Raw genomic sequence first — 14,252 nt, forward strand, 5'->3', positions numbered from 1 at the left:
AGCAGGAAATACGACTTTATTTAGCAGGTTGGAGGGAGAAAAAATGCTAACAGGAAAGAGGATTTAGATAGAAGCGTTGTGTGTGTGCCGTTGTGCTATGTAGATTCTATGCAACTTGGATTGATTTTCTTAATTCCAGGCTTTTTAACGATAGGAATTTATGTAGAAATTTACTCCAGTGTCATATAAGACTATATACATGCTTGAGCCTTTCTGTTGGACTTATATTCTAAGTGAAGAACAAATGTTTGCAACTTAAAAGTACAGCTGTCACTGTACAGAGACTGGCTACTCCTTTCCTTTGGTTTTATGTAGGTGTTGTCTGTGTAACTCAATCTCTCTTTAACCACACTAAGTATATTTAACATTAACCAACTGTATTACGTAGAATGACATTTATTAAGCTATTATATAGGACTATTATATAGAGAAATGTGTTAGTTTGCATACAGGTTGCAAGTATGTGATACTTTGATTAAATTAGTCTAATAGTGATACTTCCCTTTAGTTTTCCCTTCTAGTTTTTAATTCTGTTTTCAGGAGCAATGCTTACCCTCATTTTAGGGGTTAGCATTATAGTGGCTTGTGAACAGTGCTCTCTTAATGTATCAAGACCTATTTCCTCAGTACAGTAAACAGTTTTTAGACTTGAGATCTTCTGTCAGATGGTCCATGTCAAACCACATGAAGTCTGACATCAGCACTCCTGGCTTGCCCAGTGCTGGCATTAGTTGTGTGAAAACTACTCAGGCTATACAGATTTTGCCCATTCCTGCCCTCATGTTAGGTTGTGCACAGTCTTTATGACGTTGATAGGCCAACTGGTTTTGTGCTCAGTCTATAGACCACCAACACTTCTTGAAGTGTGCTGCTATCCACTTCCTTACTGACTTTTTGATGTATGGGTACTACATTCAGCATGGTGGAGCACAAACATAGGATGGAATAGAGGTTAGTACAATCATCTTATGAATAGCGGTAGATGCCCATCTGCAAATGTTATGTTGTCAGATTAAATGGGAAAGTAACTACTTTTACTCCTTTTCAGAAATTTCCATGCAACAAAAAATATTTTTGTGCTGTATCTAGCAGTCAACTCTGGAACTCCTCATGCTGTAACTTAATTCTGCTGACTTGTTTCTTTTTTGTTTCTGTTTTCATTTTGAGGTCCTGAGCTCTGCTTGCTCTCTGTTTTGACCCTCCCTTACAAAATAGGTTTTTCCTGGGTAATACTTGTGTACTTGACTTCAGGGAAGTCAACTTGACTTAAGCAAATTTTGCACAGGAATATGAAAGAGTGATGTGTGATCACTCTTTCATATTCCTGTGCAAAATTTGCTTAAGCTTTCTTTGAATACAGAGTTGCAAACACTGACAGGCTTTGTTGGTAGGCCTTTTAACTAAAGTGAAGGCTATGAGTTTGTGGTGGGTGATGGTTTTATAACAAAGTGCTCTGTATTCTCTTGCTGTGTCTAACAGGCGCAAGTGCCTGTCAAACAGTTCACATGGATTACACTTCTGGAATTGGCAAAGATGATAGCTTGCTAAAATACTTCGTTTTTTTTAAAGGTAGGTCTATTCTGAAAAGTTACTTAACAAGCAGATTTCATGGGATTTATGGCTTACTGTTTTCTGTAACAGTAGAGAAAGCATGCTTCCTGGTTTTTCTCAATTACTCAGCTTTTATTATTATTCATCTTGACACCTGTATTTTGGATTCTCAAAGCTGCCTTGTGTTCTTCCAAAATAAGATTTCTGAGAGTAGAAAACTTTGGACAGGTTTTACATTGATTAATTTCTTCCAAGTTGTCCCAGAATGTAAGGAATAATTTTAACAGTGTCAGAAAAGTAATGTTTTTCTCTAATTCTATTGAAGAAGTAATGAAACTTAATTTTAAAGAAGTAATTATGAATATTCAAATTAGTGGGTTTTGTTAAAATAAAAAAATATCTACTTCTACTCTATTGCTTTTATTGAATACATGGAAGTAAACACTGCGTAGGTATGAGGAGAACACTTTGTATTTTAGAGAATCCTTATTGAAAGTTCCAAGATTCCTAAAGTACTCTGTTTATCTCTGACATATTACTTGGGCTGGTATTCTAAGAATTATTTGACACGTCAGGTCTGGTTTTATACTATGTTTTAAGTTCTCTGCATCCAAAGTATTTCCAAAAGGACCGATTATCCGTAGCTGCAAGGTGGTTTAACTTGCTGAGCTGACAAAAGGTCAACTTCTCTTCCACTTAGAGTATTTCTCTGCTGGAGAGCTCAAGATTGACAGGTGAACTGACAGGCCGTTGATCTATTGGCAGCGTTGGATTGCTAGAGCTGAATGGGAAGGGGAGCTGGGTGGGATCATACTTTGAATGGCAACTTATATTTTCAGAAAGTGAGGCTTTCCATGAAACTTATTCCTATTTCAATATATGGTTCATCTTAAGCCAGAACGTAGTCTGCACTATGAAGGGCTTTATTTACTATAGGGTCTGTGTTTTGCATTTCTGATTATTTAATATTCCAAATAGTGTTCCAGAGTTGCCTTGAGTGGCACTAACGTTTGTACTTCGCTGTCACATTGCTTTTAAGAACTGTTGGGTAGTTGAAATACCATGTAGCTGTGAATTTCACCTTGCTGTTTTTATTAGCTGTTATATTCACCCTAGGACTGGTTTCAGGGATCCCTCACTTGATTACTGTCTTTAGATTCTGGAAGCAACTTCTGCAGTCCATCTTTGCAGGTCGGCAAATTTGGGCAATAGACAGGCGCCTCGTCTGAATGGCAGTGTTCTGTATTCTTGTCTCTGAAGGACAACTCTAAGCTGAAAATCCTAGATGGAATCATGCTGCTAAAACATACTACATGTTGTTTGGTCTGATTCAACTTAAATTACTTTTTCTAAATCCTGTATGTCTGCTTGATGTTGACTAAAGCATATGGAAGCTGTGATATAATCAGCGGCTTCATTTTGCTAAAATTTCAGTGGCAAGCAAATTACTATTGTAGGGTATTAAAAACAAGAGTTGTAGTCTACCATGGTGGGTTTCTAAAGCTTTAAGCGTATTTTCCTCAACAAGAAAAGCTTCTTGTAGAAAAATATTTATGCTTGGTGGTTATTTGCAGATAGACTTGGTAGACAGAAGAAGGCTTGCTTAAAAAACAGTTCTTCTGAATAGAAGTCTGTAGAGATGAGCTTTCCTAGAGAAGTTCCAGAAAAACATGCTATGGAAAGAAACATCTTCAATTTTCAATGCCTTGCAAAAAGGTGTCATCTTTTAATCAACTTAAGTACATTCAGCTGCTTGGATCTGGCTCAGCTTCAGTTCTATAGTCTTAAGATTTATTTGAAGCACACTGAGGTACTAATTCCTAGTCTTTACTCCTTTGGAGGGTGAAACTCAAATAACCATTTGCAATAAAATGCTTATGAAGAAGCCTTCTTTCTCACCAGTTTTCTAGAAGCATGTTTTACTGAGTAGTTATCTATCATAAAATGAGTGTGTAGGAGATGACTTAGGAGCCAAAGTCATTCTCTTGATTTCTATCAGTAGTAACTTCAGGTTGTAAGGCATTTTCTTGCTAGTCCCAACAGGAGAACTCAGTTTTGAAGCATCTATTTCATAATAGCGTTGTGTGGTCTATTATTTGTAGTCCTGGTCATCAGGCCTCTAGATGCAATGGGGAACCTGTTCCTTGTGATGGCATCTCTGAGAAGTGTGCGTATGGACAATAAAGTTCCAGAACTCTGTTCATGGAAGAGAGAATTTCAGGATTCAAGATTATTTTCTTCTTCTAAGGTTATAAATCACACTTATGAGTAAGACTGAACAAATGGTGATCTTTTTGAAGTGTGTACTTTTAGTCTTAATTAAGAATTAAGCGTTCCTTGCCTCATTGGTGTCTCTTCTTTGGAGGGCAGTTGAGTTCAACTCAGGTCACTGAAATGTCACATAGGTGTGGTTGTGGACTATCAATTAAAAAAAAAAAGCACAAACCAACAAACAACTAAACAAAAAACCAACCAAACAACAAAACCTGCAAACCAACAGACAGTCTTGCAGAAGGATCTGCTTACACTGACTGTGGGCTGTTTTTTGCATAATTTTTTGTACAGTTTTTTTGAAATGCTAAGTTAAAATAAATGTGGAAAATGTGACATTTGTGTGATGTATGGCTTTCACAGTTCTGCTCTTCGTGCAATTAGAAATGTTTTCATTATTTCATTTTAGGGTTAAATGCCATAATCGTGTGGCAGTATTTCTTTGCAATAGCACTTGGAGGACTGTGAGTACGACATGCTTGCTGTGTGCACAGATTTGTTGTATTCTTGATGTTTGTTTTTGTGTGAAGCTGTTAAAGACAGGTCTAAAAGCTGTGTATTTTTGACAGAGCAGTGAATTGGAACCTTTCTTTGCTTCTTTTTGGTTTTTAACTGTTCAGTGCCACAAGGTTTTTATTTTTTGTCTCTTTTGGTATTAGGATTGGCAAGATTTGAGATTATTGCTTTTATTCGTTTTATTTTTTGCTACTCATACAAAGGATTTACTTATTAGCCCTATCTTATGGGTTGAGCTAATTGTGGTTTGTCTTGCTCAGTGGTGTTATGCAATTTGGGTCAATTGAGTTTATTTATACCAACTGTAATTGTTGCAACGTGTGATATTGATTTGAGCTTTAAAAGGATTGTTTGATTAGATTTATTTGCCTAAACAATGCAGTCTTAACTAATGTAGCAAACATTAATTCTTTTTTCTTTAATTGCTTCTTAGATTTGGTTAGCATTGTTTATATGTGTGTATAACAATTTCCTGTCTATTTATTGTGGAAAAGTGCAGAAGAATTGGGGAAAATGCATCTTGTAACTTGATAATTCATACAGCAGAGAGTTTTATTAACTTGTGTTGAGGCCTGGGGTTGCGTAGGGTGACCTATCCTGAAAAACTGGGCTATCGTGAAGTCCTGGACAGTCTTTCTTAGTAATGAAGGAGGTGTGTGCGTCTGTGTGTACGTGTTAATTAGGCATTTACAGTGGAGTAAATGGCATCTGTCACACAGTAAATATCAAACCGATGAAGTGTATAAAATATCTGTGAAAACTGCGCAGGCGGTATCAAGCACTTTGTTAGGAAACACGTGTGGATATCTTTGCTCTTCTACTGGCTCATGTGAAAATCAGCTTTGTTTCTTGCAATTAGTAGACGACATGATTATAAAGCAAGCTGGTGAGATGGGTACAAAGAACTTTCTTCATGAATCATATCCTTAAGAAAGTAACAAACTCTGGAGTTCCTGAATAGTTACAATGCTAAGAATCTGTAAATTTTCCTAGTATGTTTCATTTTTTTTCAGTGCTTTGCCTTAGTGTTGTGTTGTTCATACGGACATATTTCTATTTCCATACCAAAATACCTTTTATTGTTGTAAAGGCTGGGAGCATGTGTACTTGCATGTAGTATAAGTTTTAGCTAACAATCTGAAGCAACTGGATGACTGTTGGCAAAGGTTACTTTAATTCTACTGCATTAAACAACATGTCTAGGAGTGCTATGTGTATTTTAGCTACTCAACTATTACTTTTTCACTCTAAATGACTATTTGAGATACAGATTTCATGGGAAGGGTGCTTCATTACTTTTCAAAGTACACCTGGGCAAAAGAATGTGCTACTGTCAAATGCATACATGTGCCATCCTCCACAAGTAAAGGAGTGCTAACAGTTTCAGTAATTCGGATACTGACTAGCTCTAGTTTAGTACAGTCCTTCTTAATTGGGTAATCTCCTGCAAAGTATTGGTACTTTGGTGTTTATATCCAATGTTTTGGGTTGTGGGGTATGATATGATATCAAAACCCGCATACTGTTTCTGGTTTATCAGTCCTGCTGTTACACTGAAACAAAATAGCCAGAGCCTACCGCTGGCTGCTGTTGGCACTCCATTGTAATTGACACCTTGAGAGCTGATGCTGCCTGGAACAGTGCTTGGAACCAGTCCTGGATGGATTAAAATGGCTGGATAATCACTCTGACAGACTATTTAGGTACCTATTTCCTACAGACACAAAGAAACACAGTAGGATTAGTAGTTTAGGTGCCTTACCTGAACTTGCTCAGGAAATAAGTGGCTGTTTTGGTGTAGCTTATTGAAGAGGATTGTTGAACTTGAGTTCTTGTTTTGCTATGTGGTCATGAATCGTGCACTAAAATCACTGCTGTATTTCAAACTGTGGCCAGTTGTTGTATTTTTGTCATATTGATGAACCTTTGTTTAAAAGTAATTGTGCTACTGAAGAGTATTCTTTCTATCGAGTATTCTTGGATTCCTTGTTAAATAGACACTAGTGAGGCACATTCGTCATAGAAGAGTTGAGGAGGCTTCAGTGGGGTGGTTAGGTGCTCATTACAGGTTAGGATTTAGATTTAAAGATGTAACAAATCACAAGTCAATAGGTTTTGGTAAACCTTTTGTCTTATTTGTGTAATTATTACAATGTAATTAGTCCTTATTTAATATTTCAAATCTAAAACTTCTACAGCAATTAAACTGCTCTCTACATGACTAAGTCATGCTTCTAGCAAATTTGTGTTGAGTAATGTAACAGGTCCTTGTAGTTGTTTGAAACATATCTTTTGAGGCACAAGTAGCCCAATATAATAATAATAAAAAAAATTTACAGTAAAACCTTTTAGTACTTTTAGTTTTGTGTGCTTTTCCACCCTTTGTTGGTATCCATCCATCATGCTTGAGATTGCATGGCCAGTTCTAATATTTATGAAGGAATTGTTCCTTCATAAACCTCCTGGAACTGACTTCTCTGTCTTGTTAATATTATTTTTCTAAACTAAAACAGGAAAGTGAAAAATTTTTCTTCTAAATTGTTAGCTGTCATAAGCTGGGTACAAGTTCTGAATACATAGGATTGTGTGACTTGTTTGAAAATAAATGATTTCAAACTTGTAATGCTGGAGAAGATGAAGTGGTTGTAATATGGCTACAGTTTTATTACGTTCGTGTGGTTGTTAGGGTACCTGCAAGGATAATTCAGCAGTGAACTAGAGAAGATGCTAAAATCTTGTGGTAATGTAGATAAGGAGAAATAGACTCCAGAGGAAGAGGAGCATGGGGAGAAGTAGCAAAACACTTGAAGAAGGGAAGAAAATGGTGGAGGGAAAGCACACACAGCTGTTCTTAAATGTTGTAAATCAGTGGTTTTTACAATATGGACTTCTGGTGCTATAGGACTGTTGGGGGTGGGAGGGAGGGCGGGGGCTTCTTCTCTATATGCTTAAAAATAGCGAATTGTCATAGTTTAGTCCCTTAGTAAGGAGGCTTTTGGTCCTGTAAAACACCCATGCTTAAGTATGCTTGTCTGAAACATACTGAATAACTAAAAAACTTGAATCAAATAAATAAAGGTATCCAAGGGCAATGCTGTTTCTTGTACTTAATACTCCAGGAAGGGTAGCAGATAGGGTTAATTCTGCTATCATTTAATCAAATGTTAAATTAACTTAATTTGTCGAGGTGTTTTATTATAAAGCATTAAAACCCTTCCACATGATTGTGCTAGTGGGTAGGGTTTTTGGTTCTGCTTTGTTTATAATGTGAAGTGAATGCTGTACTAAGAAAATGAAACCATTATCTCTTCAAAGAAGCTATAACTAAAATGTGAAATGTGTGGAGATTCCAGGTGGTTTTGTGCACTTGGAGCTGCTGAATTGGCTGCATATTTGCATATCTATTTAAGAGCTACTCCCAGGAGAGTGCTAGGAATTTGGTGGCAAGTTAGTATTTCTTTCTGGTGTTGGGGTAACTTTCTGCAAAGTACAGAAAAGCTCTATAAAAAGACTAATGCTGAATGTTCACAGGTGACTTAATAGATGTTGTTTTTCTTACACATTACCTGAACACTTATTTCTCATTTTGCTATTCAAAATTGCTTGACTACTGCAAGGCAGTTTCTAGGTACCTTTTTTTTTTTTGCTGGCTTTGACTTTTTTCTGAATGAATGAGTAGTGTGTAGGGACTGCAATACTTCCAACCTTAGTATATTACACTGACAATCTTTGTGCTACTTGTGAATAAAACTGCTGTTAGTAAAGAAAAAAATTTTGAATGTCGTATATGTTAAGATTCACTTTATGAAACAACATCATTTTCTATATATTCTAGTGCACTGAAGATGATAGAAAATATTCATAAAATAACAGTTTTAAAATTGATAAGCATTGAAATGCCAAACTGTACAGTGCCAAGTCTTACTAACCTATAGCTATATAAATCTTATACAGGTTAAACAGTGGCACGTTTCCTTTAAACACAGACTGGACGAGAGCTTATAAAAGGAAAACAAAATGAGAAACTGATTTTTTTTTTTTTTTTTTTTGTGGGTCTGTGTGCGTCTTAATTTATAAGGAAAATACAGTAAAACATGTTGAAGAGCAATCTAAAAATGTTGTAACTTCTTTTTATTCCCAAAGTGTGTGAATGAGTTCTGGTTTGTTCAAAACCAGCTATTTTATTGTTTCTGGTAAACTGTTTATCGCTACTTTTTGTATGGTTTAGATTTGACTGTAAAAATGTTTGACAAATGCATATAAACTAGGATACAATGAATCAGGAATCAAACATGAGCCTGCTTAAATAATTCTCAAGATTTTCTGGTTCACGTGTAGTGATATTGAACTCTTTAGTCATAGGCTTTAATTTGTGCATGGTGCTGACCTGATGCTGTGCAGGGACACTCGCTGCATCCCTTCATTCAATTCACTCTAATTATCCCCAACTTCCTGGGGAGCCTGCTTAGAACTGGTCATGAATGTTTGTTATTAAGATATTAGACTATCCTGGTTACATGTAACAAAGTAGTTTTTAGTCTGAATTTACATATAGATTATCAGTATAGGAAGCTGAAATTAATTTGCCGTGATTTGATTTAACCAAATTCAAAATAATACATTGGAATAAGAAATGTTGGCAATGACACTTCAGGTGGGAGTGAAATGAGATTTAATGTTATTGCATGAGTTCTTGTATGTCAATGTTGGTGATTTCGGTGTATGTTTTAGAGTGGTTATGGTATGTAAATTATCTTTGAAACAATAAAATTTGTGTGCATGTTTCAGGATGTCGGTAATTATTTTTGGTGGGAGCATCTGTTAATATGGAATATTCCCCCCCTTAGGTTCACGTGAAAATGGCGGATGAAGCTGTCTGTGTTGGCCCAGCTCCCACTAGCAAAAGCTACCTCAACATGGATGCCATCATGGAAGTCATTAAGAAAACCAGGGCCCAAGCTGTGAGTCTGAATGAGTCTATCTGCTGCAGCTGTTTCATATATAGAAAGCAGAAAAGCCAGAGTTTGTATTTTTTTTAACGTGTGTGTGTGTGGGGGAGTGATTGAATATGCGATTCCAGTTAGTTCATGTTAAATGTGTCCGAAATCGCTACTGGAAATCAAAGGCTTTGTAGCATCTGGCAGCACTGGTCGCTGATCCTGCAGGTGGCTGCTGGATTCAGCTTTCACACCAGGGAGCAGCTTCAGTTCATTTCCAAATTTGCTGGGGGAAAAAAAAAAATCCCAATTAGTTTTGAGCACTAACCCTTTAGATGCCATAATGGCTTTTTGAACGTTTTACAAAGTGTGTCCAAAGAAGGCTTTTGCTTAAACATGGTTTGAAGCAGTTTTTGAATTATATGTGTCTTATTTGCAAGAAAGTGCATTCTGTAATTACTTGTTTCAGGATGTTTACAGAATGCACATCAGCCCATGTTTACTCATGTAAGCTGTTCTGCTTTTCTCCCTCCAAATTGGCCCGAGATCCAAAGCTTTATGGGGATCGGTTGGAAAAACGAATGTGTGGTCATGTTAACAAATCTAATGTTCTTTGTAATGTCAATGAAGCAAATGTATTATTCAGAGCTACTGTAAACAGCATTTTTAAAGTGAAATTTGATGGCTGTGTTTGAGCAACACTGATTACTGCAGAATGGTTTGGAGCAGCTTTGTAATTTCCTTCAGTGTGATGTTTTTGGTGTGATGCTTTCAGGGCCCCAAAACTTCCCTGTAAAGAAAGTGACTTTATGTCCTTCAAGTTTCTGAAAGTAATATGTTGCTTATTCTCTTTAAAAGAGGGTAGTAACTTATTCTTTCTCAACTTTATCTGTTGGAGTATATTGGATCAAGAATCTTGTGAGTTGCAAAAAAGAGAACTTCACCAGCACAGTACAAGGTGTATATTTGGGTATGAATAACAAATCAGGCATTTAAGGATGCATCACTTACACTAATGATACAGTAAATACTGTCCTCCAGCAAGGGTGGCTAGAGGTAGGAGGCTTATGGCTGTGGACCTTAGAACCACTGTTGTGATCAAAGCTATAAAGTATTTAAAATGAAGAGTACTTTGTAGAGTTATTAAGAGTATGTATGAGTATTGATATAAAAGTCTGCAGAGATGTGAATGTAGTAAAAAGGAGTAAGAAAGAGGGAAAGTCTGAAGTGAGTATGTTAGTGTCTCTGAAAACGGCATATTTCTCTGTAGTCAAGTAGGGAATATTTGTTTCAGAAAATGCTGCTCAACCAGTGGGTTTGTATAGGACTCAAGACAGCTAAATCAGCCATTTGAACTAATTGAAATGCTTGGTGCTCAATGTTACCTTACTGGTATCTAGAAGGCGGTGGTAAACTTGGTGTCTGGCTTCTGAGGTCAGTGAGCTTGAAAACTTCTTTGCTTTGTTTTTGAAGGTACACCCGGGATATGGATTTCTTTCAGAAAACAAAGAATTTGCCAGGCGTTTGGTAAGTTATCTTTCCTTGCTTGGATGTGAAGGGTGCACTGGGTTGCATGTATTCACTTCAAGGTACTAATTTAAGGCAGATTTTAAGGATGCATGAAGGCAGGGTACTTTATATGCCTTCTCTGCATGTGGTTTTTTTGTATTTTATGGGTCCAGTTGCAACCTGTGCCTGTTTGTAAGAGCTGCACCAAGGACATAGGAGCCTCAGTGTATTTGCTTTTTGTCTGTGATGTTTGTGCCTTCTCTGTAAAACTGAGTCACTGAAATGATCTAGGTTAAAAGTATTTATTTCTAAGCGATTGTTTTGGTGAATCCATGCACAGCTGGTGAACAGCTGTATCAGTAGCCCTGAAAAGGTGCTGAAATGCACTTTGAAGATGGGGATAGAAAGCTGTTTAAAAACTAGCTTCTGTGCTGGAAGTTGTGTATTGTAGAACTGCATCTTCTGGAAGAAATGAGGAGGTACTTCAAGAAGGTGCTGTTTTCCCTTCACATTTGAATTTATAATCTTTTTTTATTCATAATCTCCTTACTTCAGTGGGATTTTTACATACCACAGAAACTGATATATGGCCCTTTTACTGATTTTTTTTTTTTTTTTTTTTTTTTTTTCCCCAAGCTCACCCAATCTTTTTTTTTTTTTTTAAGAGGCAGTGAGAGAAATTGGTTACTGTTTTTAAGAATAATTTCTACTTTTTATAGCTCAGGGTAGAAACGCAAATGAAGAATTTGCTTCTGTAAAGCTTCTGTGAGATCTCTTCTGTTCTTAGCATTTGTGAAGTAACTTCTATGTTTTCCTTGACTGTATTACTTTCAGTTCAAGTTCTATTTGTAGTACAGACTGTTATAATTTAGTTGGTTCTGGAGTGTTAGATAATATCATCAATTCACCAACTAAGTTATTTGGGAATTAAATGTCTATTTTGTTTCTTATTGGCCGTGCTTCTTTAGAACAAGCAAACAAGAAAAAAACAATATAGAGTCTGTGTCCTTCTGGTTGCTGTGTGGTGCTAGAGTTCTGTTAAACTTGAAAGGAATTTAAAACACTTGGCATTTGTCAAGTTTTACCAAATCTAGGATAATGTCTTCCATGTATTTTCATATAGTTTAACAGTTTTTTCTCTGTACTATGCAATGTACCAGAGCCTCTTTTTTAAGGGGAGGATTCCTGGTTAAATTTATAGCAGTATTCCTACTGGGTTGCACCAGAATGGTGACTGGCTTTACTTGGCAGTTCCTTGGGCAGAGAGGAACAGAAGTGCTAGATCATGCTATTTTGTGGTATATTTTTGCTGCCAAACTTTGGAATGTGATAGTTATTACTCCAAACTGGGCACACTTCCTAGTAATCTGGTTATTTAGTTATGTAAATTACAGTATTGTTGACATGACAGTCTGGAACGATTTTTTTTTTTTTTTTTGCAAGATGAAGTAGAAATGAAGGAAGATCAAACATTCCTATAGATCCTCTCCCCCTTCCTTCTCATCTTTTCACTCAAATGCTTCAATACTGACCACATTATTTTAGGAATTCACTAGAAACGCTTTCAAATTTGGATTGCTACAGTCTCAAGGTAGCTTCACAGAATCTGGAATCACCAAGGTTGGAAAAGACCTTCAAAATCATCCAGTCCAACCATCCACCCATCACTAATAGTACTCACTAAGCCATATCCCTCAACACAAAATCCAAACATTCCTTGAACACCTCCAGGGTTAGTGACTCCACCAGCACCGCCCTGAGCAGCCCATTCCAGTGCCAGACCACTCTTTCAGAGAAGTAGCATTTCCTAATCTCCCGTGGCCTTCCCAAACCTTCAGGAGGTTGTAGAGTGCAATGAGGTCTCCCCTGAGCCTCCTCTTTCCAGACTGAACGATCCCAGCTCCTGCTGCCGCTCCTCATAAGCCCTGTGCTCTAGGCTCATCACCAGCTTTGTTGTCCTTCTTTGAACCCGCTCCAGGGCCTCAGTGTCTTGCAGTGAGGGACCACTAATACTGGAAAGTATTATATTATTGTATTGCATTCTAAATCATTTCAAAAATATGGTGTGGTCTGGTACATAAAATAGAATAAAACAAATTCTGCTTTGCTTTCTCAAACACAGGACTTTAAGTCTCAATTAAGTCATAACCATGCTTCCCTTCATGTCAGTGACTCTACAGTATCAAACCCCTAGTGGGAATTGGGAAAACGATCTGTCTTTTTTATCACTGAAGACTACTTCTATTTTTTTCAGACAACTTGATTAACATATTCAGGAAAAAAACTTGCCTGCTGTTTCTCTTCTTCATTAAAGCCTATAATAAATGTTACAAAACTGTTGTGAAGTTGGCAAGGATGTGTTTTTGTTCCATTTTTTTTCTCCCCATGCCTTGATTTGCATCCATGGTATTTGTTATTTTTTTGCTGAAAGTAATGATGGACTTGTGAAACCTGTGTTTATTTCCTAGGTGCATATCTATACTTGTAAAACAAGACTACCTAGATTTGGCAGTGGAGAAAAAGGCTAAATGTTTTAAACTCACCCTTCTGTCTGTAAGAGTAGTAGTGAGTTCAAGTGAAGCTTTGTCTTCAATTAACGCGAGGAGGGTCAGTTCAGATGTAATCGTACTGTGCATGATTTGAACAAAAGCGTGTATTTTTGTTCCTTACTGCACAAATGGTTCACGGAATAAGTGCTCAGCTTTAGATAGTCCTTGTAAAGGATTGGATTGATACATTCAGAGTATTGAAAATCGCCATTCTTTATTTTTCTTCTCTATACTCAGTTTTGTTACTTTTAGAATGGGAGGAAACAAACATGTTGAGGATTTCAAGTGAATTATTCATTGGCTCAAAAACAAATGATCCAAAATATGATTACGTGACACCTGGCTTATTTGTCATAGTAGTCCAATAAAAAAGATGGTGCATCACCTCTTCAGATGTGTCTGTTGTGGTTGCTGTTATGCTACAGAAGGAGATTCACTGTATTTATATAAATGAAGTCAGCTAATGATTTTGTAAAAATGGAAGGTCAGTTTCTTGAAAATTGCTGTTTCAATGTAATTCTTTTGAAAACTTTTTAAGATAAAGAGCGGATATTTGGAGTACGTTTGTTACATAGAAGAACAAAGTGTGTTTCTGGGCAAGTGGATGTAGCTTCTTAGAATATTAACTAATATTCTAATCTTAATAAATGTGAGCTATGCAACTCAACCTTTGAGTGCTCTAAAAAAGTGATTTACGTATAAAGGATCTGAAGTCCAGTTTACAAGCTGTTACTTGTAGTTTATGCATACAACTTTATATGAATGTAAGCAGTATTTTTCTTCATGGAATTGCATATTACTGAGTTGTAAGGGAGACCTCATTGCACTGTACAACTTCCTGAGGGGAGGTTGTGATGAGGAGGGGTTTGGCCTCTTCTCCCAGGCAACAAACAGGACCTGAGGAAATGGCCATAAGTTG

General features: G+C 36.8%; 1 protein-coding gene across 1 annotated transcript in view; it reads left to right on the forward strand.

Moving 5' to 3' along the window:
- PCCA (propionyl-CoA carboxylase subunit alpha) overlaps positions 1-14,252 on the forward strand; it is a gene marked incomplete at both ends in the record, with an annotated part of 259,645 nt that overhangs the window by 23,559 nt on the left and 221,834 nt on the right. The window contains 2 exons of the mRNA XM_079540566.1: positions 9,186-9,299; positions 10,749-10,802. Of these exons, the coding sequence (XP_079396692.1) occupies positions 9,186-9,299; positions 10,749-10,802 (168 nt within the window). The remainder of the gene's footprint in view (positions 1-9,185; positions 9,300-10,748; positions 10,803-14,252) is intronic.

Source organism: Tetrao urogallus, assembly GCF_951394365.1.
Source record: "Tetrao urogallus genome assembly, chromosome: 1".
NCBI classification, from domain to species: domain Eukaryota; kingdom Metazoa; phylum Chordata; class Aves; order Galliformes; family Phasianidae; genus Tetrao; species Tetrao urogallus.